The 24,347-nt window shown below is 46.4% G+C and overlaps 1 protein-coding gene across 2 annotated transcripts in view; it reads left to right on the top strand.

Moving 5' to 3' along the window:
- The window catches only part of Epc1 (enhancer of polycomb homolog 1), a 95,541-nt gene extending 92,531 nt beyond the window's left edge, over positions 1 to 3,010 (top strand). Inside the window, exon 14 of one of the 2 annotated variants that reach the window (XM_057787252.1) lies at positions 1,459 to 2,815. In XM_057787252.1, coding sequence (XP_057643235.1) covers positions 1,459 to 1,531 — 73 coding nt within the window. In that variant the 3' untranslated portion in view covers positions 1,532 to 2,815. Of the gene's footprint in view, positions 1 to 1,458 lie in introns of both variants that reach the window. The other variant, XM_057787251.1, reaches the window with a different exon arrangement.
- The last annotated feature ends 21,337 nt before the right edge of the window (positions 3,011 to 24,347 follow it).

A 24,347-nucleotide genomic window follows, 5' to 3' on the forward strand; every position in this document is an offset into this window, starting at 1 on the left:
AGTTCCGCAGCGGCTTGTTGACAGCCTTTACCCTGCGTGCCCCAGGTCTCTGTCTGCTCGGCACCAGTGTCCCATTGTCTAATCATGGCTGATCAGTCGAGTATAGCCCCTCTTCCCCATCTCCAGCCATCGTGACTTTCATTGCTGTAGAATTGTACAAGTACAGGAACATCTACAGTCTGTGGGACTTCAGAGCCACATCTGTCTCCCTTAGTGAGGCTCATTAGGACCCAGATTTAAAGTCCTGACCTGAAGTTTAGTCGTATTTGTTTGTTCTTTGTTAAATTACTAAGAAAAGCTTTGGGGTTGGAAAGGGGAGATGGCACTATGGGTAAAGCTGCTTGCCGTCAAGACTGACAGCCTGAGTGTGACCCACAGTGCCCACACAGTGAAGAAGAGAACCAAACCTGCAAGTTCTCCTCTGACCTCCACACTGGCACATGTGCCTACGCACATAGACACACGGTTTATATAAAGATTTAAAAATGGTTCATAGCCTAGAAAGATGATTCAGTTGGTAAGTTGCTTGCCAGTACAAGAATGAGCAAGTGAGTTCAGATCCCCCCAAATCCCACATTTTTTTTTTATATGCATTGGTTTTAAGGGCATCGGATCCACTGGAACTGGAGTTGCAAACAGTTGTGAGATGCCATGTGGGTGCTTGGAATTGAACCCTGGTCTGCTAGAAGAGCAGCCAGTGCTCTTAACTACTGAGCCATCTCTCCAGCCCCCAAAGCCCACATTTAAAAAAAAAAAAAAAAAAAAAAAAAACTACATGTAGTGTTGAGTACCTATAACCCCTACACTGTAGGGGGTGTGGGAAGGATGGGGCTGGGAGATCCTAAAGCTCCTTGGCAGCCTAGCCAGCTCTGTGATCTGCAGGTTAGGTGAGAAACCGTATCTGATAGGAAAGGTGCCGTCCTCTGTCTACCCCGGGTCTCCACATGCACTCATACACAACAAAGAAGAATGAAGGCTTAGGGCCGCCAAGGTGGTTCTGTAGGTAAAGGGACTTGCCACCAAGCCTCATAAGCTGTTTGATCCCCAGAATCTACATAGTAGAAGAAAACTGACTCCCCAGAAGTTCAGCTGTGGTATACTCATGAGCACACTTGTGGATGCACACATACAATAAATAAGTAAACAAACGTAAGAAGAGAAGTTGAGTGTGGAAGACAGCTGCAGCTGGAACTTGAGAGCTTGAGAAGTTTGGACGGTTAGTGTGCTGAGTCACTTGGACTCTTCTACAGTCTTTTGGCAGTCCAGTTGGCCGTGGAACTGACTGTTGACACCTGCTTTCTGCTTGCCTGTTTTTCATAGTTATAAAAATTCATACTCGTCTTTACCCCACTGTTCCATAAATAAAGTTTGTTCCCATCGTTAAAGATAAATAATGCTTTTTGTTTATGGTCTCAGTTCGTCCATGAGAGTTAAGTAACTGGATTCTTATTCCGACAGGGAAAATCACGAGTCGGAAAAGCCAGCACTGAACAACATAGCAGACAACACAGTCGCCATGGAGGTGACGTAGCTTCCTGGGAACAGGACTGCAGCCTGGGGACATGATCAGGTGCTATGCATCAGAGGCGTTGGAACGCAGGGGAGGATGGAATGCACACGCGTTTCCATGGCAGCTGTGGGGACTCGGCAGCACTGCGCATCTCTCATGCTTCAACTTTTCTTTTCTTACTGTTAATAGGAAAAAATCAACATCTGTAAATTAAGAATGCAGCAATTATCTGTATAGTACTGCATATTTGTAATACCCTTGTATATATGTTACTTGAATACAGAAATGTTCATTTGTGATGCTTTGCACTTGGGGGCGGGGGGTGGGGAACAAATTGCAACAAGAGTGTGAGCTGTGAGCTGTGTAGCTGGTGTCATCACATCATGTGCATGGTGCGGAACCTGCTGTCTATTTATTGTGCCGTGTTTACAGGTTTTGTACACTGTACCCTCATTGGTTCCTGTGCTGTAGTAAATGTGTTAGGTAGCTGTGGACTCCTTGGTATTTTGTAATGGTATAACATAACTTGGTTCCCTCTGGGTCCTTGAGTTTTTTGTGTATCATGTGAAAAAAAAAATGGTGACATACATACATAATTTTACAAAAAAAAAAAAAGCATCAGTTTTTTAAACGGGGAATGTACTGTTCAATGGGGATCTTCCGGTCTACACCATTAGGATGCGCAACAAGCTAAAAATGAAGTCTCTTGAACCCTCCCGTCCCCACCGCCTGCACACGTGGGTGGCCCCTGGTACTTAAGCACTAATGTTATGTTGCTGCTCTGCAAACAGCCCAGTCGTCCCATTTCCTTCCACACCAAAAAGTGTTAAATCAAGTACGCAAACGGAGTCCTTACAACTGGAGTTTATGTTGTCTTGCCCTTTTTTTAGCACAAAACTATGTACTTTTTTTATCGTGGAATCGTTTAAGACTTCATTCTTTACTTGTTCTTACAGAAAGGGTATGGGGGAAGAATGCAGTAATTGCTGTCCGCGTATCGTCATTCCAGTTTGTAAAACAGCCAGCCAGCTTTTTTCCTTTTAAGATTCTCCAGAAGGCTGCGAGGCCAGAGCCACAAATATCGGGTGCCTTCCTTTGGAAATATTTGACCTCTCTTCTGTGAAGAGAACGGTACTCTCCAGACTACTACCAGTGCTTTGTCAGTGCCGAAGTCTGAATGCCCAGTCCAATGGCATACGTTATCCTTAAGGTTTTTAATCCCACCTGGAAAATTGTGATAGAATTCTCACAAAATAAACCCAGGGCATTACATGTTGACAAACTAACGTGCAGTGGTCTTTGGCTTTTATTTCCAACCCCAGAACTCTGTGTGACTTTCTGTTATTTCAGTAAAGGGGCTTGCTTAGAAAAGGGGGGAGGAGGACTTAAAGTTGATGTTTTCAGTGGTTATTTTGACATGACTGTTTGCCTACATCAGTGAAAGAAATCCCCGCCCTCGATTTATAATCTCATGGAGGTGAGAGAAACTGAGATCTAAAATGTGTCATACCTAATAGGAAGCAAAGAGGGAAAAGGCAGGGCCAGTGAGTGAGACTAGAAAGCTGAGGGTGCTCACCCTATCAGGCTGGGTCAGAGACAGTGGCTGAAACTGCTGTGCGTCGGGTTGAGAGGGAGCAGAAGGCAGGGACAGCAGCAGTGTGTGGCACAGAAGGGGGCTGGAGATGGAGCTCTGCATGCAGGCGAAGACTCTGCCTCTCTTCTGCACAGAAAAGAACTCAGCAGAGGAGTTCTACTGCCTCGCTGACCAGACTAGGTTCCTGGGGAGCTCCTGGGAGTGACTGCATGGTTCAAGGGATAACCTGAAGTGGTTGGGTCTATTTCTGGTTTTAGAGGGACCTGTTAGAAGTTGCTTACTGGCCACATGCGGCACATGCCTGCAGAGGCAGAGGCAGGAGGCTTTCTGTGAGTTTGAGTCTAACGTGGTCTATAGAAAGAGATACTATCTCAAAGTAGAAAACACTTGCTTAATGAATCCGTTCAGTAAGGAACTTAAGAATGACTTCAAAGGTGCAGTAAGGACAGGAGTTTGGTTCCCAGAATTCAGGTAGTGACATGTGCTTGTCATCCCAGGCTCACTGCTCAGCTGGACCAGCCTACTCTGGGAACTAGGCCATGGGGACTGAGAACATGAGCCCCATCCGAGGGAGCCCTCTGGCCTCCACATGGACATATAGACAAAACTTAAGTTCAAGGTATTTTACCTGAGCAGATGACCATGGTTTAAAATAATTTAAGAGAAAGTAGGTCCAGGGAATTAGGAAAGTTTGAGACACTAAACATGCAAGTCAAGATGAAAGCATGGTGTGGAAACAAGTGGGTTAAGCTGGAGAATCTCTGTGGTTGCAGTCGGAGGCGCAAGGGGCATGAGAGGACTGCAGCCATAGTGGCGAGGCAGTTTGGAGTTGAGTTTACCTCAAAGGAGAAAGCAAAGGTTTGCCTTTCTGTTCCGGTGTCTAGTCAGTGTGCTGCGGAATAACCGAGGTCAGGATCAGTATTTCTCAAGTCACACTGCAGATATGATGAAGCCAAGGTCCTCAGAAGCCTGTCTGCTCTGTCCACAGGCAAATTCGTAAGTGTTCTGGAGAACGAGGAAATGAGTCCTAGCTCTTGGGCTGCTGCTTGACAGGTAGTGGTTGTGGTCCACACAGCATCAGTGCATCACAACTGAGATTCAGGGGGCATACAAACTAATATGCACATTTTCTTAAAAGGAGATGCCTTCAAAACAAGTTTGGGAGACCCTACACTGTTTCCCGCACTTCTGCCACCATGTTGTAAGAGCACAAAATAAGTAACACAGTGGTAAAAGAGCAGCTTAAGCAAGGGCCCTGGGAGAGCGACGAAAGTCACAGTGACCCATGGTCCCAGGCTGCAACTCACTCCCGCCAGACCCCAAAGGTGGCAGTGTTCGTCTACAGCTGTTCTGTGGTTAGACAGATGCAGTTTCCCTGGTAACCATCCTTACCATGGTTACCAAGGTAACCGCAGAGGACACTTATCACTAAGCTTTGGTCTGATTGATGAACAAGATCCCCAGATACCTCAGACACTGGGTTTTACCTAAGTAAAGTAATTTTGTTCTCTTTTAAACTCCAAATTATAAGGGTTTGAGGTTTTGTTGTTTGTGAGGTTTTTTTTTTTTTTTTTTTTTTTTTTTTTTTTTTTTTTTTTTTTTTTTTTTTTTTTTTTAGGAGGGTTAATTCAAAAATAACAGCAACAGAGAACTAGACAAACAGCACATCAGGCCAGCAATTGCACAGTCACTGTGTCAGGTGCTCCTGCAGATGCTGAGACAGGAGTCAGCCCCAGCTCCCACGCTGCCTACATCCTGGTAGGCTCTGTGACAGATTAGACAAGGCCAAGTAAAGCGCCATTATATTAACATTACTAAGTTGAAATCAGAATATTTTAACACTATCACTTTCTTAAGTTTTTCCAGGTAAATGCAATGCCCAACCTCTCTGTAATTATGGACTGAATAAAACAGGTGGTAATTCCAGAATATTCTGAATAGGTACAAAAACTACAGTGGAGGTGGTCTACATCTGTTGTTCTATAAAAGAGTAGGAACTCTAATATTGCAGAATTCTGGTGTTACGGAAGGCTGTCTTGCTTTTCTGTGTGCGGGCAGGTGTACATGTGGTGGGGTTCTGTATGAGTGTGGGTACATGTGTAGTGGTATTTTGTTTGTTTTAACAAATAAAGCTTACCTGAAGATCAGAGTGCAGAGCTAAGCCACTAGAGTCCAGGCAGTGGTAGCACACACCTTTAATCCTAATACTTAGGATTCCCGCACCTTTAATCCCAGCACTAGGGACATGGAGACAGGAGTGATGTGACTGGGTGGAGAGAGGAGACGCAGTCTGAGGGCAGATCACCCCTTTGGTCTGAGCATAGGTAGAGGTAAAAGGGCTCTAGTGGCTGGCGGCTCTGCTTCTCTAATCTCTCAGCTTTCACCCCCTAATATCTGACTCCGGGTTTTTATTAAAAGTAATGAGAATTCATGCTACAGGTATGGGTGGAGGAGTGGGCATGCTGTGCCTATGTGTGCAGTGGGCATGTAGCAATGTACATATGCACGTGGAAGCTAGAGTTCAGTGTCCTCTCCAGTATTTAGTATTACTTCATTTGAGTGTGGGTGTGGGTGTGCGCGTGCCATAGCATGTGTGTAAAGAACAACTTGAAGACTGCGTTTCTCACTGAACCAAACACTCGCGGATTGGCTAGGCTGGTGAACTCCAGGATCTCGTCTCTGCCTCTCTGGCATTACAGTCTTAGGCCACCACATCCAGCTGTTACATGTGTGCTGGGGTTTCGAACTCATGACCTCATGCTTGCATGGAAGGCCTTTCCTGACAGCCATCTAGCATGCTGACACCTTTATTTCCACCCGCAGTAACATGGCTACACATTTGATAGCTTCCAGCACTCCAGCCAAGGAAAATTGAAGACAACTCAACACAAAACAGTTTTTTGGTAACTTGATTGCACCATGTGTATGAGCTTTATGAGTGGCAGCATTGTGTCAGGACGTCAAAGGTTGGACATGCCTCGCAAAAATGTGTTTTCTTTGGGAGGCAGAGGCAGGCGGATCTCTTGTGAGTTCGAGACCAGCCTGGTTCATGTCTTGTCCAGCTGCTGGTGGCTAACTGGCATCCCTGTATTTTCCCATCGCCTTTTCTGGTCTCAAAGCTCCCAATGCCTAGTCTCCTCTGTAAATAACCCCCACCCCCTCTCTACCCCAGCCCTGTATAGTGCTGCTAACTGGGCACTTGGAGAATGTTCTCAATAATCTTCATGTCATCTCAATCAATCAAGGCCCTTGGGGATGATTCTGCCTACATGTTAGACCCTTCACCTGTGTGGTCCTAACATCCCACACACACACACACACACATAGTGGCACCTTCACCTCAATTCATGGGTCACATACATGAAACTGACAGCCTTGCTGATGGATGTGCTGTTTGGCCATTCCTGTGGTTTTCTTTTTTAAATATTTGTTTATTTATTATGTATCAATATTCTATCTGTGTGTATGCCTGCAGGCCAGAAGAGGGCACCAGACCCCATTAGAGATGGTTGTGAACCACCATGTGGTTGCTGGGAATTGAACTCAGGACCTTTGGAAGAGCAGGCAATGCTCTTAACCTCTGAGCCATCTCTCCAGCCCCCCAAATGGGCAGGGCTAACCCTACACACATACCCTTGCCTTTGCCCTTTCACCGTGTGGAGGGTGCAGCCTTCATCAGGTGACACAGCCTGCTGACACTAATCTTAACTTGCCAGTCTCTAGAAATTTAAAAGCAATTTTCTATAAAATTTCCCCAGTCTCAGGTATTTTGTTATAGCGGCCCTGACTGGACTAAAACAGCCATCTCCACGCTGGAATGTCAAGTTGACGAGTCAATCAGCTGGCTAGTTTTTGTTGTTGTTTTTGTTTGTTTTATTTTCGTTTTTCAAGACAGGGTTTCTCTGAGTAGCTTAGGACCCTGTTCTGGAACTTGCCTTGTTGATCAGGCTGGTCTCTCGAGTGCCGGGATTAAAGGTGTGCGCCACCATGGCCCAGCTTGCTGGCTAGTTTTGTATCGGCTCCACACAAGCTAAAGCCAAGAAGTCTAGAGTAAAGGATGTGTTAATATCAGACACAGATTACAAAGTAAAGAACATGGCTTGGGAGCTAGGTCAGTTTATAACAGCAAAGATGGCTTCCACCGTGAGGATTGCCAGTTTGCTTTCTTTCGCCGTGAGGAAATCATGACAAAAACAATGTGGGCAGGAAAGGGTTAATTCATCTTCCAGCTGACAGTCCATCATGAAGGACATCAGGGCAGGAGCCTGGAGGCCCGAAATAACACAGAAGGCATGAGAAACAGAGGCCCAAAGCTAAGTCTTAAATAGATCTGTAAGGTAGATAAAACTATAACCAGGCTGATGGGAATAAAAGGAAACACAATTAGGCCTTCTGGAGGATTGGAGGACACAGTATTACAAATGTGACTGAAATAAAACAAGAAGAAAATACCAAAAATATACCCCAATAAATCTCACAGCTTAAACAAAACACGGCTTCCTTCAAACACACAAATTAATACAACTCTTTCCAGTTTTTTTGTTTTTAGTAACAAGAATTTTCTTTTAAATGCTAGGTGCAAGCTCGGGAGATGTCTCAGCGGGTAAAGTGTTTGGCACGTAAGTATGAGAGCCTGAGTTCAAATCCTCAGTGCCCGCATGAAGACAGATGTGGTAACCAGCATCCTACTGTTCCTCTACAGTCAGGAGAATCCCGGGAAACCTGTGGACCATCCATCTTGGTGTGTGCAGCAGCCAGACACAACACTCTGCCTTTAGCAAGGTGGAAAATGCAGATAGACCACCCAAGGTTGTCCACATGTGTGCAGCTGCATACACACAAACCACAAAGGAAAGAAGGGTCAGCCAGGTTGTGCTGTGTGTGTTTGTGATCCCAGCCCTTGGGAACAGGAGGCCAGAGGACCCTGAGTTCAAAGCCAGCCTGGACTACGTAGCAAGATGCTGTACTAAACAAAATAAAACAAAATGATTACAAGAAAAGAAAAACAGAACGGGGTGGCGCATGCCCTTAATCCCAGCACTCGGAGGTAGAGGCCTGCGGGCCTCTGAGGTGGAGGCCAGCCTGGGCTACAGAGTGAGTTCCAGGACAGCCAGGGCTTCATGATAGATATTGTCTCAAAAACCAAACAAACCAATTACAGAACAATGTGTCCATAAGTATCATAGCATCCATGTTCACATGGGCACATACACACAAACACCAAAAGCTTTAACAATGTAACAGTATGCACAAACAAGGCTGATTACTAACCATGTGTCTAAGCAGTTGGAACTTCCCGCCCAGCTCCCAGACCTTAAGGGAGAGAACTGATCCTGGAGATCATCTCAGTCACCAGTGGCTAATGGCTCAATTGTTCCTATCTACTTAGTAAACCTCCATAAAAACCACCACGCAATGGGGCTCTAGGTCGGTGAATGTAAGAATTGTTAGCAAAAGTTACATGAAAACCGTATATGTAAACAGCTAACTAGATAGATACATGAGTTACATATGATGCATATATAACAAATCAGTTTACTGCTATTTGCCAGTTTCTCATGAAAAGTGGGGCACAGAAACAGCTAGCCAAAGGAAGTGCAGAAGGCAAAGGGTGGTTGAGAGAGCCGCAGCAAGCTACTTCTTTAAAGTGGAGAACTGATGGAGAACGAATGAGCAGAAAGAGTTCGTGACAAGCTGTCCTCTCCCTTCCAGCGAAGCCACCCACACACTGACGGTGTCTGCACACAGGCAAGGCTGCAGCATCCAAGAGCGCATTTGACAGCCTGGCACAGCCGTTTCACATGGGATGGTGGGCTCTGCATTGCTCCATCCTTCCAAAAACCACACACCAGTAAACTGAGACCTGTGGTTCTGGTGTCGGTTCCCTCTGCAGGGAATGAAATTTGAGCTAACTACTCTCCAGGACAGCTTCTGGGCATGGGTTATCAGTGGCCCTGTCCAATCCATTTCTTCTGGAATAAGGGCCCCTATTGGCATGTTTCTAGCATCCTAACACCTCAATACATTGCCTGGCATACTGGCACTTGACTTTAAAAACAAAAGCAAAAGCAACCGTGCACTATCTTGCATCTGTTTCCTCTTGTCTTGCAGTAATTAAAGAACACAGAGTGTGTCCCCTGAATCCAGGTCTGGCTGCTTGCCCCACAGTAAACCAACCCAAATTGAGAATGCTGAGGCAGAAAAAAGCAGAAATGCAAATTGTCCAAAGCCCTTGGGGGGGGGTTAGAAAGAGCTGATGATCAAGGGGGGACTTATAGGTGGCCAAGGTGCTTCCCAACTGGTGGTGGCCTTCTTGAAGCAAGAGGGCTAAAAGGTAAACACTGGAACCGAGACAAAAGAAGCTCACTATTGATTCTTGATGTAGAATGGCTACATAGTAAACAACATCCTCAGTGGCATGCTACAAGGAGCAAAAGCATCCCTGATGCTCTGTTTCCATGGTTACTGCTTTTTACTCCTCTCAGAGTGAGGACTTTTTACAATCTCTTTGAGCACCTGGGTGTGTGGTTCACCCAGGCTGAGTGTCTTACCCAGCCCCTGGTCAGACTCTTGCAAGCTATTGCTGTTTCTTTCTTTTACTAGGAAAACCTCATAGCTGGGAGGTGACTTGATAAGAACTCTTGTTTGTAGCATGAGGGCCTGAGTTCAAACTCTCAGCACCGTGCAAATGGCTTTGTGTAATGGAGGGAAGAGAGGTAGACCTCAAGACGTTGTTGGCCTGCCGGCTTAGTTGAAATGGCCAGCTTCTAGTTCAGGGGGAGAGGCTTTGTTTCAAGATAATATACAAGAAGATACCCAGTGCCCGGCTCTGCCTTCTGCAAGAACTGGTCCATGTTCCCACACACCCACGTGTATGTACTACAGACCGGAAAAACCTTTGGAGGTCATAAAACCATTAAAAATACTCACCAGTGAAAATGCCAAAACCCACAGCACACAGCTAGGCCACATGGAGTTATTGCAATAATAAAATAAAAAAGTTTTTTTCCCTCAAGATTATGAAATGGATGTGGCAAGTACTAAATATTGATGTAGACAGTATCATGCAGCTGCCCCCGTACTGGGAGCCGGTGGAGCCCTCAGGGCTGTTCCTGAGTGGATCCAGACAAACAGGACAGTGCTGTGACTATAGAAAACAGTCTTTATGGACGTCCATACAGTCCAGAAATATAGATGCCCGTATTTTGTCACCCACTGCAACAGAGCATCATCCATTCCATTGTCTAAAAGATGTTTATAGACACATGTTTATAGCAGCATTATTCATAACAGTCAAGAGGTGTGAGCAGGCAGATGCCCCTCCACAAAGCAAAGGTGGAATTCGCATACACACCCAGGAATATTACTGAGCCGAGAGACTGAAGGCAGTCCCGAGTAACCCAGAGCAGCTCTGAGCACATCATACTGGTGAAACAGTGTGTGGATATATACTATCTACAGCCTTCATCTCACGGAGGTAAAGTGGGCGTCACCACAGGGTGGTGGAGGGAAAAACCAGAGCCACTGGTAGACAAAGAGTTCTGGTCAGTAGTCCTGTGACAATGTGTGATAAACTGAATTAAGCAATTAAAAATGGTTAAGATGGTAAACTTTGTTACATTTTATCACGTTAAAAAATTTAAAAGCAGTGACCCTAAGCAATCAAAACTCATCATTTCCTAGTCGTCTCATTGCATTTATTATGAGCAGGGCTCTTGGGGCCACACCCATGTTTGGATCCTACTTTGTACACACAGGCTGCTGACAGCCAGTCCTGGCTCAGGGCTCAGTGGAATCACATTGATGCTGACTTGCCCCACAGAATCAGAAACAGGAAAGACAGGTTGTTGTGTGAAGAACTGGTCATAAAACATTTACCAATGTCCCATACAGACTAAAGCAGGGACCCCTGTGGGGCACAATAAACTAAGCAGGGATGTAGGAGGTGGCTTCCTTCACAGGCACTTTTGATGGCTCTGGGAGATTGGGGGTTTGGTATAGGTAAGGTTATTTCTGTCCCTGACTTCTTTCGGAGCAAGACACTTAGGAAGGAAAATAAACAGGATAACAAAAACATGCAGGGAGTGTATCCAGCCTGTAGCTCTGCATTCAGACCTCAGCTTAGCTGCTGCATCAGTCACGGCTGTCCTTTCTACCTGTGCAGGGCTGGAGAGATGCTGGAGAGATGTCTCGGTGCTTAAGAGCTAAGAGGACACACTGTCCCCCAGAGGACCTGAGTTTTGTTCCCGGTACCCACACTGGGCAACTCACAGTCAATTGTAACTAGAGCTTCAAGGGACCTGATGTCTCTGCCTCCTCAGTGCATGTACTCATATGCACATACTCAAACACACACACACACACACACACTTTAAAATAAGCAAAAATAAATCTCTAAAAATAGGAGAGTTGGGTGGTAGTGGCGCACACATTAGTCCCAGCACTTGGGAGGCAGAGGTAGGCGGATCTCTGTGAGTTCAAGGCCAGCCTGGTCTACAGAGGGAGTCCAGGACAGCCAGGGCTGTTACACAGAGAAATCCTGTCTCGAAAAACAATAAATAAATAAATAAATAAAACAGAAGGGTTAGAGAGATGGTTCAGTGGCGAAGAGCACTTGTTATCTTGCAGAAAACTCAGATCTAGTTCCTGGTGTCCACACAGTGGCTTATCACTATCCGTGGCTCCAGATCCAGGGATCCAAAGACAGACAAGTGCTCAGGCAAAACATTCATACACATAAAGTAAAATAAATAAATCTTAAAATTTAAATGAAGTAACATAAAGCCCTTAAAATTGATGTTTCCTATCTGGGCACCTTTGTGAGCCCTCAGGCAGACGTCTAGTCTTGTTCTTGCATACCGCACATCAAAGGCAATCACGCCTCTTTACTTACTAGCAATACAGAGATAACCCAAAACTGAAATTTCTGGAATCCATTCCAATCAGAAGCAACAAGATCCAGATCTCTGGAACCGCTGGCAATAACTGGTTGATAAGACACTCTTTGCTATTGCTCTTAGCCAGCCAGCAGCCTATTGCTGTCTGGATCAGCCTCTCCAGCCCACTGTCAGCGGTAGGTAACCACGGATGCCCTCTGGTGGCAATCTTGAGGATAGAGCGAAACCACGGGGCTGCCGAGAAAGTGAGGAAAAAAGCAAAAGCAGAGGCGTCCTGTGTGTTACGAAGCGGGCGGGGCCTGCGTGGAACAGGCGTAGACCATCTCCAGGATCATTACCCTGTGAACCTGATACTTTAAAACGTGTTTTTAAGGACTAGAAGATAGGCATAGCCGCACCCATCTGGAATCCCAGCACTTTGGAGAGTGATTCAGGAGGGTCAAGAACAGGTGGTCAGCCTGGGATACATGATAGACTCCGCCTTGTAAAAACAAAAGGGGAAGAAATCAAAGTAACCTGTCCCTGCACAAGATGTCACCCATTGGTGCCTGGCTCTGTGCAGATGCGGCCTAAAGTGACTTATCAAATCACCTGGCGGGAGTCAAATGCAAGCTCCCTGACATCGCCACACCCTACTGAATAAACTCAGAGAGGATGTGGACGTGAAAAAGGAGCCCCTTTGGGTGCGACTGTGAGACCTGGGACCCACGCAAACCCCAAGAAGTGCACGGAATTCCCGGGGTTGTCCTGGTTACAACTGCCTTTATTGAAGACCGTTTGTAAAAATCTACCCACGTCACAAGAGACAAGGACACAGGACTACAAAATAGAGCCTATGATGTTGGATAGAACATACATAGTTCAGAAAAAGCATATTAACTGCAAAATTGATATTTCATTACAGAAGATTAAAGCTGTAGTTCAAATACCAACTTCCTTCCTTAGATGGCTGTCCTAGGCCGTGCTCAGCCTGTTACAGGTCAGCTGGGTGGTTCTGTTTGAGGGAACCCAGCACGGCGGCATGTCTGGGGTAGGATTCCGGTAATATTGTCTGGCAGAGGTGTAGAGTTCGGCAGACACCCAGTCTGGGTCCTTGTGTCAATGAACTGGAGAAGTGCTTAGGAAAAGATACAGAGGCAGGGAATTAAGCAGCAAGCGCTCTTGACGGGGGGCGTGGGCTAGAGAGCCAGGAAAGATTTGTGGGTGCCAGCCAGCCTTTCACAGGACTTCCCACCATCTTGATGTCTCTGCCCACAACGGGAATATCCCAATACCTCCCACTTTACACCTCTCTGGGCTGTAGACTAAGTGGGCAGAACAGACTGCTGTAATTTAGAAAAAGCGGCATGAGAGAGAAAGATGACCATGCGGCAAGATTCACATAGGTTTATAGAAGAGGAGAGAGAAGGGGCAGAGAGGGGAGCAGAGACTGGTGCCTGGGGACAAGAGGGGCAGAAGAGAAAGAGAGAGAGGAAGAGAGCGAAAAGAGGAAGAAAGAAACAGACAGACAGAGATAGAGGGAGAAAGAGAGAGAAGGGAGGTGGGCAAGGCCTACTTTGTAAAGGGGAACGTAGCGAATGTGCGCAGGAGGTGCTCTTAGTGGCTGCAGCTGAGGACATATCCTGTCAGGACCCCAAGGGCAGGCCAGTACAGATGCCTGAATGCTAACACAGACTACGAGAGTCTCTGCGTCCTGTTAACTTCAGCTCACCTTTGCCAGGTAGTTGGGCACCTGGGGCAGGGAAGCAAGGTGCCCATTGTGTGCCGGTATCTTCCCAAGCTTACCGGAGTCTGCCTTCATCTCCTAGGAAGTGCTTCGTCGAGGCTCCCGAGGCTCCTTTTCCTAGGACTGGAATCCCACGCAGGACTTTCCTTCCAGAGCCTGCCTTCTCTGAGATGACACACTGGCTGTTACTCGAAGCTGACAGATAATTCACACTGTTGCATAAAGTGCGAGGAGTCTTCACAGGCATCCCTGGACCTCTGGACTATATTGCAGCCCCCTACCCCAAGAAAAGTCCAGAGCAAGTCTGAACTGCAGGTCAGCCTGGGACTGGACTCTGACGATTTATTGGCACAGATTGTCTCCCCTGGGTTTCTTTCTTGTTTCAAACTTTACTGTATTTGTGTTGAGATGGAGAGATGAAGCGAGAAGGCAGACATCCTTGAAGGTCCATTCTACCTGGGTGTGGGAGTCACCGGACCCCTATCCCCACCAGCACCGGACTTGGCTGCTCATAGCCCTCTAGCCCCCAGTGCATGGCGTTGAGAAAGCCTGCCTCTTAGAACCATCCTGGGAAGCCAAGCCTGGTACCCCATGCCTGGAATCCCAGATACTTAGGATGCTGAGATAGGAGAATCCCAAGATCAAGGTCTCTCTGGGATGTAGAAGGAGCTCAGTATCGGCGTGACAGTTTACTGTCTCAACGAGTCTGGTTTGGAGGTGGGGGGGGAGACATGCGCTGGGGATATAGTTCAAATCCTTAGCACTGCACAACAAAACAAGCCATACAGGGCAGCTTTTACAGATGCTGGGCAGGATCCAGAAAGATGCGGTTTTAATAAGTAGACTAAAATGTCATCTGAAGGGTGCCTGAAACTCGCTCCAAACTTTACTAAGCATTCCAAAGTTTCAGAGGCTTTAGTTAATGGCAGACTGGGTGGATCTAAGATAAAGCAGGACACTGTGGGGGGAGGCAGAGGGAGAGAGCAGAGACTGCTCCCCTCATTGTGGCTGAGAAACAGAGACAGGGCAGTAAGGAATGACTACAAGACCCCCCTTCCAGCTGGGTGTGGTGGCGCACACCTTTAATCCCAGCATTTGGGAGGCAGAGGCAGGTGGATCTCTGAGTTCAAGACCAGCCTGGTCTACAGAGTGAGCTCCAGGACACTCAGGGTGACACAGAGAAACCTTGTCTTGGAAAAAAAACAAAATAAGAGCAACAAAAAGACCCACCTTCCAAGGCACGTCCCCAGTGTCTACTTTCTCTAAGGCCACCACTTGATGGGCAGCTCAGCAAGAACTCATCAGTGAATGAAATCCACTGAGGAACTAACTGGATGGGAAAGAAATAAAAAGAAAAGGACGGAGCTGCTCCTAAGAATGGTGGAGGAGAAAGTTACTGTGGATAAAAGAACATAGCCAGAGTCAGAGAGATCTGGGAGAGTTCAGAGTGGACATGACCCTGAACCACGTGAGGAGAGGAGGGAGGAGAAGGGAGAGAGGAGCAGCCAGGATGGCAAAGGTACAAAAAAGGGGTGTGTAACCAAAATGGCTGTACTATATAGGGAAGAGCCTGCAGGGGAAGGGCAGCTCAGCCCTTGGGGAAGGTTTGGGGAAGGCAATGGGTATGTCAGCCATACCCTGAAACAGGTAGGGACTGAGGGATGCTGGGAGAACCTAGCAGACAGGTTCACTTTGATAAATAGGCACCATTTTGTTAAATAGGCTCCAAACCGGCTGCACACAAGCCTTCGGGGAATGTGAAACATTAGGGGAGTGTGAAAATTCTGGTTCTGTCAGTCGTGCAGGCTGTGGGTGAAGGTAAAGCTCATAGTTGTTGATTCTGGTTCTGTCAGTCGTGCAGGCTGTGGGTGAAGGTAAAGCTCATAGTTGTTGATTTTGTTTTGCTTTTGGAAGCAAAGTTTTATGTAGTCTAGGCTAGCCCCAAACTGACTGTACAGTGGAGGCTATCCTTAAGCCTCCTGACCCTCCTGCCTCTACTTCCCCAGTGCTGGGGTTGCAGGTGAGTGCCTCTAGCACTCCCTCCTCTGAAGTCACCTCTCCCACCTCCTGAACTGTCAAAATGGTAAGTCAGTCTAGCAAAGATGGAGCCTAATTCTGTGTATCCCTCTCCCTGCTGGTAAAGACAGGAGTAAAATCTCATGTGATTGTTTGAGCCTGGGTAAGCTGGGGGCGGGGGAAGGACAAGCACATGTACCCCAACCTTGCAGTCAGCTAAGATTTTGTCTATTTTTGAAAGCTGTATAAAATTCAACAGAAAGTCTGCTGGGACCAGGTGTTTTCCCATCTCTTGAGACAAAACTGCAAATTCAGGCTCCAGCTGTGGGCATTTTTCTTCTTCTCATTTTTCCCCTTTTGGGAAAGAGTTTTAAACTCATCAACAGCAGAGATGAAGATCTCATCTAATATGAACTAAAATGTCCTCCAAATTGTTGTCTGCTAAACTGTGTACAGACAGCAAGGCTCTGGCCCAGAGGGACATCACCATCATGCCAGTGGCCAGGAGATGGACAAAGTGATGGCCTAGGTGGTCACACAGGACCAGGGGTTCAGAAAGACCTTTCTTTGTGTGTTCTTCTTTTTGGTTTTATTTTAATTTTTAGGTTGTACTAAATATTCATAATATTTTCACCTTTACAAGGTAGGACCTGGCTGGTAGAAGTAGGTCATCTGCCTCTAGCTTCTTCTGTCTTGTCTCCTGGGCTGCAGCAGGTGAGCAGGTGCCGCACCAGCGGACAAACACACCCACTCCCCCTCGCCTCCCTCACCATGATAGACTGCCACTGTGAGCCAAGACAAGCCTCTCTCTCCCTTAGGCTGTTTCTGCCAGGCATTTTGTCACAGTATTGAAAAAAAAACAACCAGTGCTTCATTAACCATTCTTGGTCCTGTCTCTCTAACACTGTCCTTACCCACAGGGAATAGGGAGTCTTCTCAACAGGAAGTTATGTCTCCATCTCCTAACACAATGATTGTGGCTATACCACAGCTACCTCCTTCCTTATTCCTCCTTTAGATCAGTCATGCATTCATGTGGTGGTGCACACTTGTAAACAGAGAATGCTTACTCATTTCCCAACTGCTCAGACCCAACTGCTCAGACACAGAAACTATATTAATTACAACACTGTTTGGCCAATAGTTTAGGCATATCTCTTACATTTTAATTTAACCCATTTCTATTAATCTGTGTATCACCACAAGGCTGTGGTCTACCACTATGGTTCCAGTGTCTTTCTCCTTCAGCAGCTACATGGTATCTCCCTGACTCTGCCTTCTTTCTCCCTGCATTCATTTTAGTTTTCCCACCTAGTTCTATTCTGCCCTGTCATAGGCCAAAATAGCTTCTTTATTAGTCAATGGTAAAAAAAATCTTCACAGCATACAGACGGGAATCCCACATCACACACTTTTAATCCCAGCACTCAGGAGGCAGAGGCAGATGGATCTCTGTGAGTTTGAGGTTAACCTGGTCTCCAGAGCGAGTTCCAGGACAGCCCGTGTGGTTACAAAGAGAAAACTGATTGGTTGGAACCTCCAACTCACTCCTGCTTGATCTGGAGAGCCCCATCCCCCCCCCCCGAATTTCTAAACAAAGGAAAGGCACCAAAAGCCCAGTTCCGCATCCTTGGTGGCTGTGGTAGCTTGTGACAGACAGGTCATCACCCCTCGCTACAAGCTATAAAAGCTCCCTGCCTTAGTTTGGGAGTGTGACTTCCCCTGCCTCCATGTCCATGGATGGAGAGCTCACTCGGGAGTTGCTTTGCTCAAATAAACCTGTTCTTTCACCTTTTCAGTTTGCCTTGATCTTACTGCATTGTCAAAGAAACCTGTCTCAAAACAAAACAAAAAAAAAGAGTGGTTATACGTTTTAAACCTTCCATAACAGAACCTGCTCTGCAATTCTTTACCAGCATGAGAGTGTGACACAGGGCACCCAGCACATGCGTGAACTGATATGATCGTCAGTGGTCACATGCTGAGCACATCTGGGGCAAGAGCCACAAGGACTTGCTCTGTCCACGTTTCATCCCAAGGTGCAGCCTGTATGAATACTTCATAACAGGAAACCCTCAAATGCCTGAAGGTGCAGAAGGGTGTGCAGGTATTTAGTGCAATGGTGTTAATGATCAAATCTGTTCTCCTCTCCAGGCACTGGGGCCAGTTGGTTTCCCAGATGCTCATCCAAATCAGGAGAAAGGCCTTCCGCCTCTCGCAGCTGCAGGACTTTGCAGATTACCATCCCCTGATGCACATGCAGCTGCGGGACTTTGCAGATGACCATCCCTGATGTACATGTGCTCACTAACAACCTGACTCCATTCCCACACAGCAACATTTCCCCAACTGAGGCAAAGTAAGCACCCTTCATAACATAGACAAGGGACACCCACTTCTTCAGAGTCTGGGCCCCGCAAAGCCACCAAGAGACCAGATGCAAAGCAAAGAGTCTTTAATTACAAGTTTGCTTATGTCCTCCTTCTGACACAGCGGGTGGAGGAGGAAAGACCAGGAACTGGAGCAGGGAAGAACGTACACTGGGGATAGAGCAGGGAGGCGGTCTGGGGGTCTGGGGGTCTGCTAGTTGCGTAGTAACGTTCTCAGGATTGGTGCACCTCCGGGCTAGGGGAACCTGTCCTGAGTTGGTTGCTCAGCTGCAGATACGGAAAGGTTGCTGTACCTGGAGGCCATCTGAGAGCCATTGCTACAGACTGCATTCCATCATTGTCAATAAAGCACATCCTTCTGATTGGCTCCTTACCACGTGGAGGATGCCTGACAGTTTCTTCCCAGTAATTAGGGCAAGGTCAGGGTCTCAACATGTCCTGCTGAGTCAGGGGCTGACATCTCGCTGGGTCTTTTCTACAGCCTGACATGGCTGCCAAAGCAGGAGGCTGGGTGAGTTCTAGGACAGCCAGGGAAACCCTGTCTAGTCTGGAGAAACTAAAACAAAACAAACAAAAACTAACTCAAAGAGTTTCATTTAAAAAGTAAACTATATAAGCATATCTGGTAGCACAGTCTTTAAATCTTAGCACTCAAGAGTAGATAGGGAGATTCCCATAAGTTTGAGGCTAGCTTCATTTTGTTGTTTTGTCTTCTTGTTTTTTGTCTTTGTTTGTTTGTTTGTTTTGAGACAGGGTTTCTCTGTAGCTTTGGAACCTGTCCTGGAACTCACTCTGTAGACCAGGCTGGCCTCAAACTTACAGATCCACCTGCCTCTGCCTCCCAGGTGCTGGGATTTACAGGCGTGCACCACCACTGCCCATGGAGGCCGGCTTCACTTACACAGTGAATGCATTCAAGGCTAGTCAGAGCTACACACACAAATGTGGTAAAAAAAAAAAAAATCCATGTTTTTCAACCCTGTTGGCAGACTCACATAAGTCAAGAATATTTCTCCATCACTTTATTGTCATTAAATAATTTGACAAAAGCACAAACTCTAGCAATCAATTCAGACATCTCTTTTAACTGAAATTTACTGAACAAAGTCTCTTTAGGCATTTTGATTATAAATGTCAAGAGTAAATTATACATAATTACCACCAAAACTGCGAATGTACGTGAATCAGAACTATTGGTACAAGTTTACAGAAAGCAGTCCCTCTCCCTGTGAGCACATCCTTGCAACCTTTTTTTGCCTCCAGAGATTAAGCTGGAAGCTTTATTTCCTGACTCTTTCATTTCTGTTGGAGAACAGTCCAGTAAATTGACGAAATACTCAGTCACATTGCATAATTTATTTTATTTGTTTTTTGCAGGTGCCATTAGTATCCCCTACACATCAGTGAGCTACAGTTTTACTTTAAAATACTGGGTTTTTACAGTTTTTAAATTTTTATGTGTGGGGATGTTTTATCTGCATATTTTGTCTGTGTCCCACATGGGTGCAGTGCCCTCAGATGCCAGAAGAGGGCACCAAATCCCCTCCAACTAGAGTTAGAGATGATTGAGACTCATTCATTGTGTAAGTGCTGGGAATCAAACGCTGGTCCTCCCCTAGCACTGTACTCACTGAGTGCACTCATTTTGGGGGCCCAGGCCCCTCAGATATTTTTCAGCCTCATTGCTTCCCATAGCTAAAAACATGAGGGGACCACTTGGAGTGCTCCTCGTGCTGATCTGTTATTTTTGCTTTTTGTTTTGTTTTGCTTTTGTTTTTGTTATTCTTTTGGTCTCTGGTCCCTTTAAGGGACAAGCCACGCCCACTCCCAGTGATTTTTTTTCCCCCCCAACCCCGGCCCCTGCCATCTTGAATCTCTCTTCCTGTCCTCTCGGTACGCACGCACGTGTCTCCCTGTCTCTCTTTCGTCTCTCTTTCTCTCCCTCCCTCTCTCTCTCTCCTTTAAGTAATAAATGTTTAGCTTTATGCCTATTTTCTGTGTCTGTGTGCCTTTTACCCGCTGCCTGTTCACACCCACCCGCTTGGCTCTCCCAGACCAGCCATGGGCTGGCTCTCCCAGCCGCATGGCAGGACCATCCCGGCCCGGATGAGCCACCAACCGGGCATCTTGCAGGGACCTACAACCGTCTCTGCCAAGCCGCTGGGGACTCGCCAGCATTCCCCGCCCACCCAGGGATTTAGGAACATTAGTTTTTCCTTTTCAGACCTCTCATAAGTGGTCCTCGCTGCTGTAAGGACTGCTCAGAGCAGTCCTAGCCCCTGGTTCCTGAGCCCACGGCTGGGAATCAGCTTGGCTTTATTATCAACCCCTGTGCTAGCCTGGACACGTCTAGCTCGTTGCCCTGGGGTTTGCACAGTTTCACTGTTCTCACATTTTTAGCAGATGGCTAAATTTAAGTCGTCACACCACATGGACAACCATGGCTGCTGCCATTTTCTTTGAGCTTAACAAAAGGAGGAGCCAGAGATCCCGCCCCTAGACAAAGAGTACAGCAGGAGGCTCTCCACTGAGGTCCCTCCCCTAGCAGCTTCCTCTTGCTCACTTTTCATTTAACTATAAGTGTATAAAACTTAAATTCAACTTGGTGTAGATGCCTGATAAATGTTAAATAATTGTTTGTTCATTGTATCTCATTCCAGACTACAAAACCATAAGTCTCATGTTTTAAATTGGTATATACCTTTAAGTCTCTTACAAAAATACGTATATGTAATCCAACCCTGCTTTAAATATATTAAGCCATTCTCCTCTCTTGTCAGTTCCACTGTTAAGCAGTTTTTTTCCTTCTTTGTCTTTCCCAAGTATCTTACCTGTTAAGTTGAGAGCCAGTACAGTCAAGCTTGGACCCAGCTCTTCAGGCAGATTCTATACTGTAGTTATAACTCATCTATACCCAATAAACAGCCTTCAACTGCTTGGAGATCTGGGGAATATGGCGTTTCCATGTCTAATTATTAAAAGATTTTTCATAACAGAGAGAGCACAGGCTGGAGGAGATGGGAGATCCAATTGCCTCAGCAGAAGGGGAGGGTTGGGAGTGAGCAGGGCTTTTCTCTTAAAGGGACAGGGTATTCAGGTGACAAACCAGGCCAACAGATCATAACGCCAAGACCTGGGGAAGTTGAATGAGACTTATCTTGTGTGGATCTGATCTGCTCGGGTGGGTCCAATTCGGCTCCCTGGAGCTTATTAGAATTTTTAAGTTTATAAAACAGATAAGTTTTAGACACATTAAGAAGCAACCAAAGGGAATTTAAAATTCTGAGCTTGTGGCTAGTGTTTTGTACTCTGCTAGAGTGGTTGTTGTAATCTACTGGCCTGTCACTTGGGTATTCTGTCCCTTTAAGAGAAAAGTCCCACCCACTCCTCAATGCCCCCCCCAAAGCAAGCAGATCTCCTACCCCTCTCCAGGCTACTCAGTTTCTCTCTCTCTCTCTCTCTCTCTCTCCCATCCCTCTTCTGAAGGGATAACTACTGCCTCTCTCCCTTTTCCCCTTCTCCCTCTTTCTTCTATCTCCCCTCTCTTTCCTCTTTCTCTGACCCTCTTCTCCCCCCCATAACCCCTTACTCTTATACTGTTCCCAATACTCACTCCATAAACTCTATGCTTAAGCTTTCTCCACATGGTGTATCTGTCTGTCGCCTGCCAGGGAACCTGCCAGGGTTGCGCCACCATGAATAATAACAGTTGTGCTATCAGAATTTTATTGGTTAGTGTTAAGATCTCTGTGGACAGTCACAGAGGGGGGGTATTATCAATTAAACTTTTTAATTTTTACCTGAAACAAACTTTATGGCACCTGTTTTTCTCAACACCATTGTACGTCGAGGAGACACAAATGGCTAATAGCTGAGGGCAGTCAATAATAAGCCTTTTATATTAAAATCTGTTTTGTGAGTCTTTCTCTTGAGTTTGGGGGTGTGAATGTCTCTGGAGTGTTCCTTACCACCTGGGCATCTCTGAGAGACTTTGCGGCTCCAGCTCTGTGGCTAATGGTGGTCCCTGTAACAATAGCTGAGCAGTTGACCTGATATTTGAATATGTCATTGGAGACGCAGAGGGAAATTGGTGAAGCAGGGTGTGTTCAGTAGAGACAGGAGAAAAGGGAGAGAGGATCAGGAAGGAAAACGTTTAGGGTTCCCAATCTAGGAGAGTTGAGTATGGTTGTGGGGTGAGACTTCATCCTTCTGGAATTGGAGATGAAGCAGTTGATCTCAGTGTCCTCTGGAACTTAAGGGAATAGGGCCCTGTTTGAGTCGCTGTATATGAGGAGAGATAGGTGAATCTAATGAGAGAGGCCCTCCAGCTTAGCAGCTGTAGGAGTTACAAGAATTACCTTAAAGGGGCCCTGCCATTTAGGGGAAAGGGGAGAACGGTGTTGGTCTGGAAGAGCGAGAATGACCTGTTGACTGAGGTTTCTGTTTCGTAGTCCCACACGAGACTCTACATTAATTATAAACTGGTTGGCCTATTAGCTTAGGCTTCTTAACTCCTACATCACAAATTAACCCATAATTCTTGTCTGTGTTAGCCACGTGGCTTGGTACCTTTTATCAGCAAGGTATTCTCATCTTGCTTCCTCTGTGTCTGGGTGGTGACTGTAGACTGAGCCTTTCCTCTTCCCAGAATTCTCCTATTCTGGTCACCTCACCTATACTTCCTGCCTGATCACCCTGCCTATACTTTCTGCCTGGCTACTGGCCAAAAAGCATTTTATTGAACCATTACAACTGACAAACTTTTACAGAGTACAAGATCATTGTCCCACGGCAAGGACCTGGTCCCAGAGGTTGATTGGAGATGGGCAGGGGTTGGCACATGGCTGAGGTAGAGAGTGGTCAGTGAAGTTCCATAGGAGGAAGAGAGATGGTACAATAATGGGGTAAGTCGGTGGTCAGTGAGGGGTGAGGGTTCAGATGAGAGACTAGGAGGCAGAACTGCCCACCAATACATGAATTCAAATGGCGAGATGGAAAGAGGTCTTTTGGGGAGAGCCCTGAGCCTGGAAAGAGCCAAAGGCAAGAGCTTTACCTAGTCAAGGTGAAGTTTCTGTGACCTTTTTAATAAGAATATTTTCTAAGGAGCAGATAGTTCTTTCTACCTTCCCTGAGGACTGCAGGTGGTATGAGATTTGAAAACACCAAGGGATGTTGAGATCTCTAGACAAAGTTTGAGAGATCTGAGAGGTAAACTCAGGAACATTGTCTGTCTGAAGAGAGGTTGGAATTCCAAACTGGGGAATAATTTTCCATAGAAGGATGTTAGAAACTGTCTGGCCCTCTTGGTAGAGGCTGGAAAAACTTCTACCCACCCAGATAGGGTATCTACTAAGAGCAGAAGATATTTAACCCATCTGACTGGGCATGTGAGTAAAATCAAGTTGCCAGTTAGTCCCTAGAAGGGAGCCTCTGGCCTGGTGGGTAGGAAAAGGGAAGCTACGATATTTGGAATTGGGATCTGACTTTTGATAGATTTTACAAGAGGCAGTGATAGTTTTTAGAACTGTAAGTCCTCAGGAGTGAACTGGAGGTGAGCCATGACAAAGGGAGACAGAGCCTGGCTATTAAGATGAAGGAGCAGATGTAGGTAGAATTTGCCAAGTGTCAGGGGGTAACTGTGAGGATGTGGGTTATAGTGTATAGACTCCCTGAAGTGGGTGAGGTGAGTCTGGGCCCTGGAGTGCTGCTGCTCTGGCTCTCTGGTCAGCTCAGCTATTTCCCTTAGATATGATGGAGCTGTTGGTCTGATGAGATCAGCAGTGAATAATTCCAATAGCATTGGGGAGATGGGAGGCTTTTAGCATGGCTGGAATGTGATCTGAGTTGGTTATGGATCCTCCTTTTGATGTAAGTCCATGCTTTCTTCAGATAGCAGTGTGGGATGGGAAGATATGAAAGGCATATTTGGAGTCTGTGTAAACATTTAGGGATTGTCCCTGTGCCAATTGGAAGGCACGTGTGAGAGCTATTAGTTCAGCCTGCTGGTTAGTAGCGTGGGCAGGGAGTGCGTGTGCCTCTATCACCCCAGTATCTGACAATATGGCATAGGCCACCTTATGGGTCCCCTCATGTAAAAAGGAGCTGCCATCTGCGTACCAGGTATAGGTGACCTGAGGCAATGTGCCCTTCTATGTGTGTGAGGGGTGGGGAAATACTTCTAGGGTTTCAATGCAGGGATGAGATGGGGAAGAGT

The sequence above is a fragment of the Chionomys nivalis genome, chromosome 13 (assembly GCF_950005125.1).
Source record: "Chionomys nivalis chromosome 13, mChiNiv1.1, whole genome shotgun sequence".
NCBI lineage: Eukaryota > Metazoa > Chordata > Mammalia > Rodentia > Cricetidae > Chionomys > Chionomys nivalis.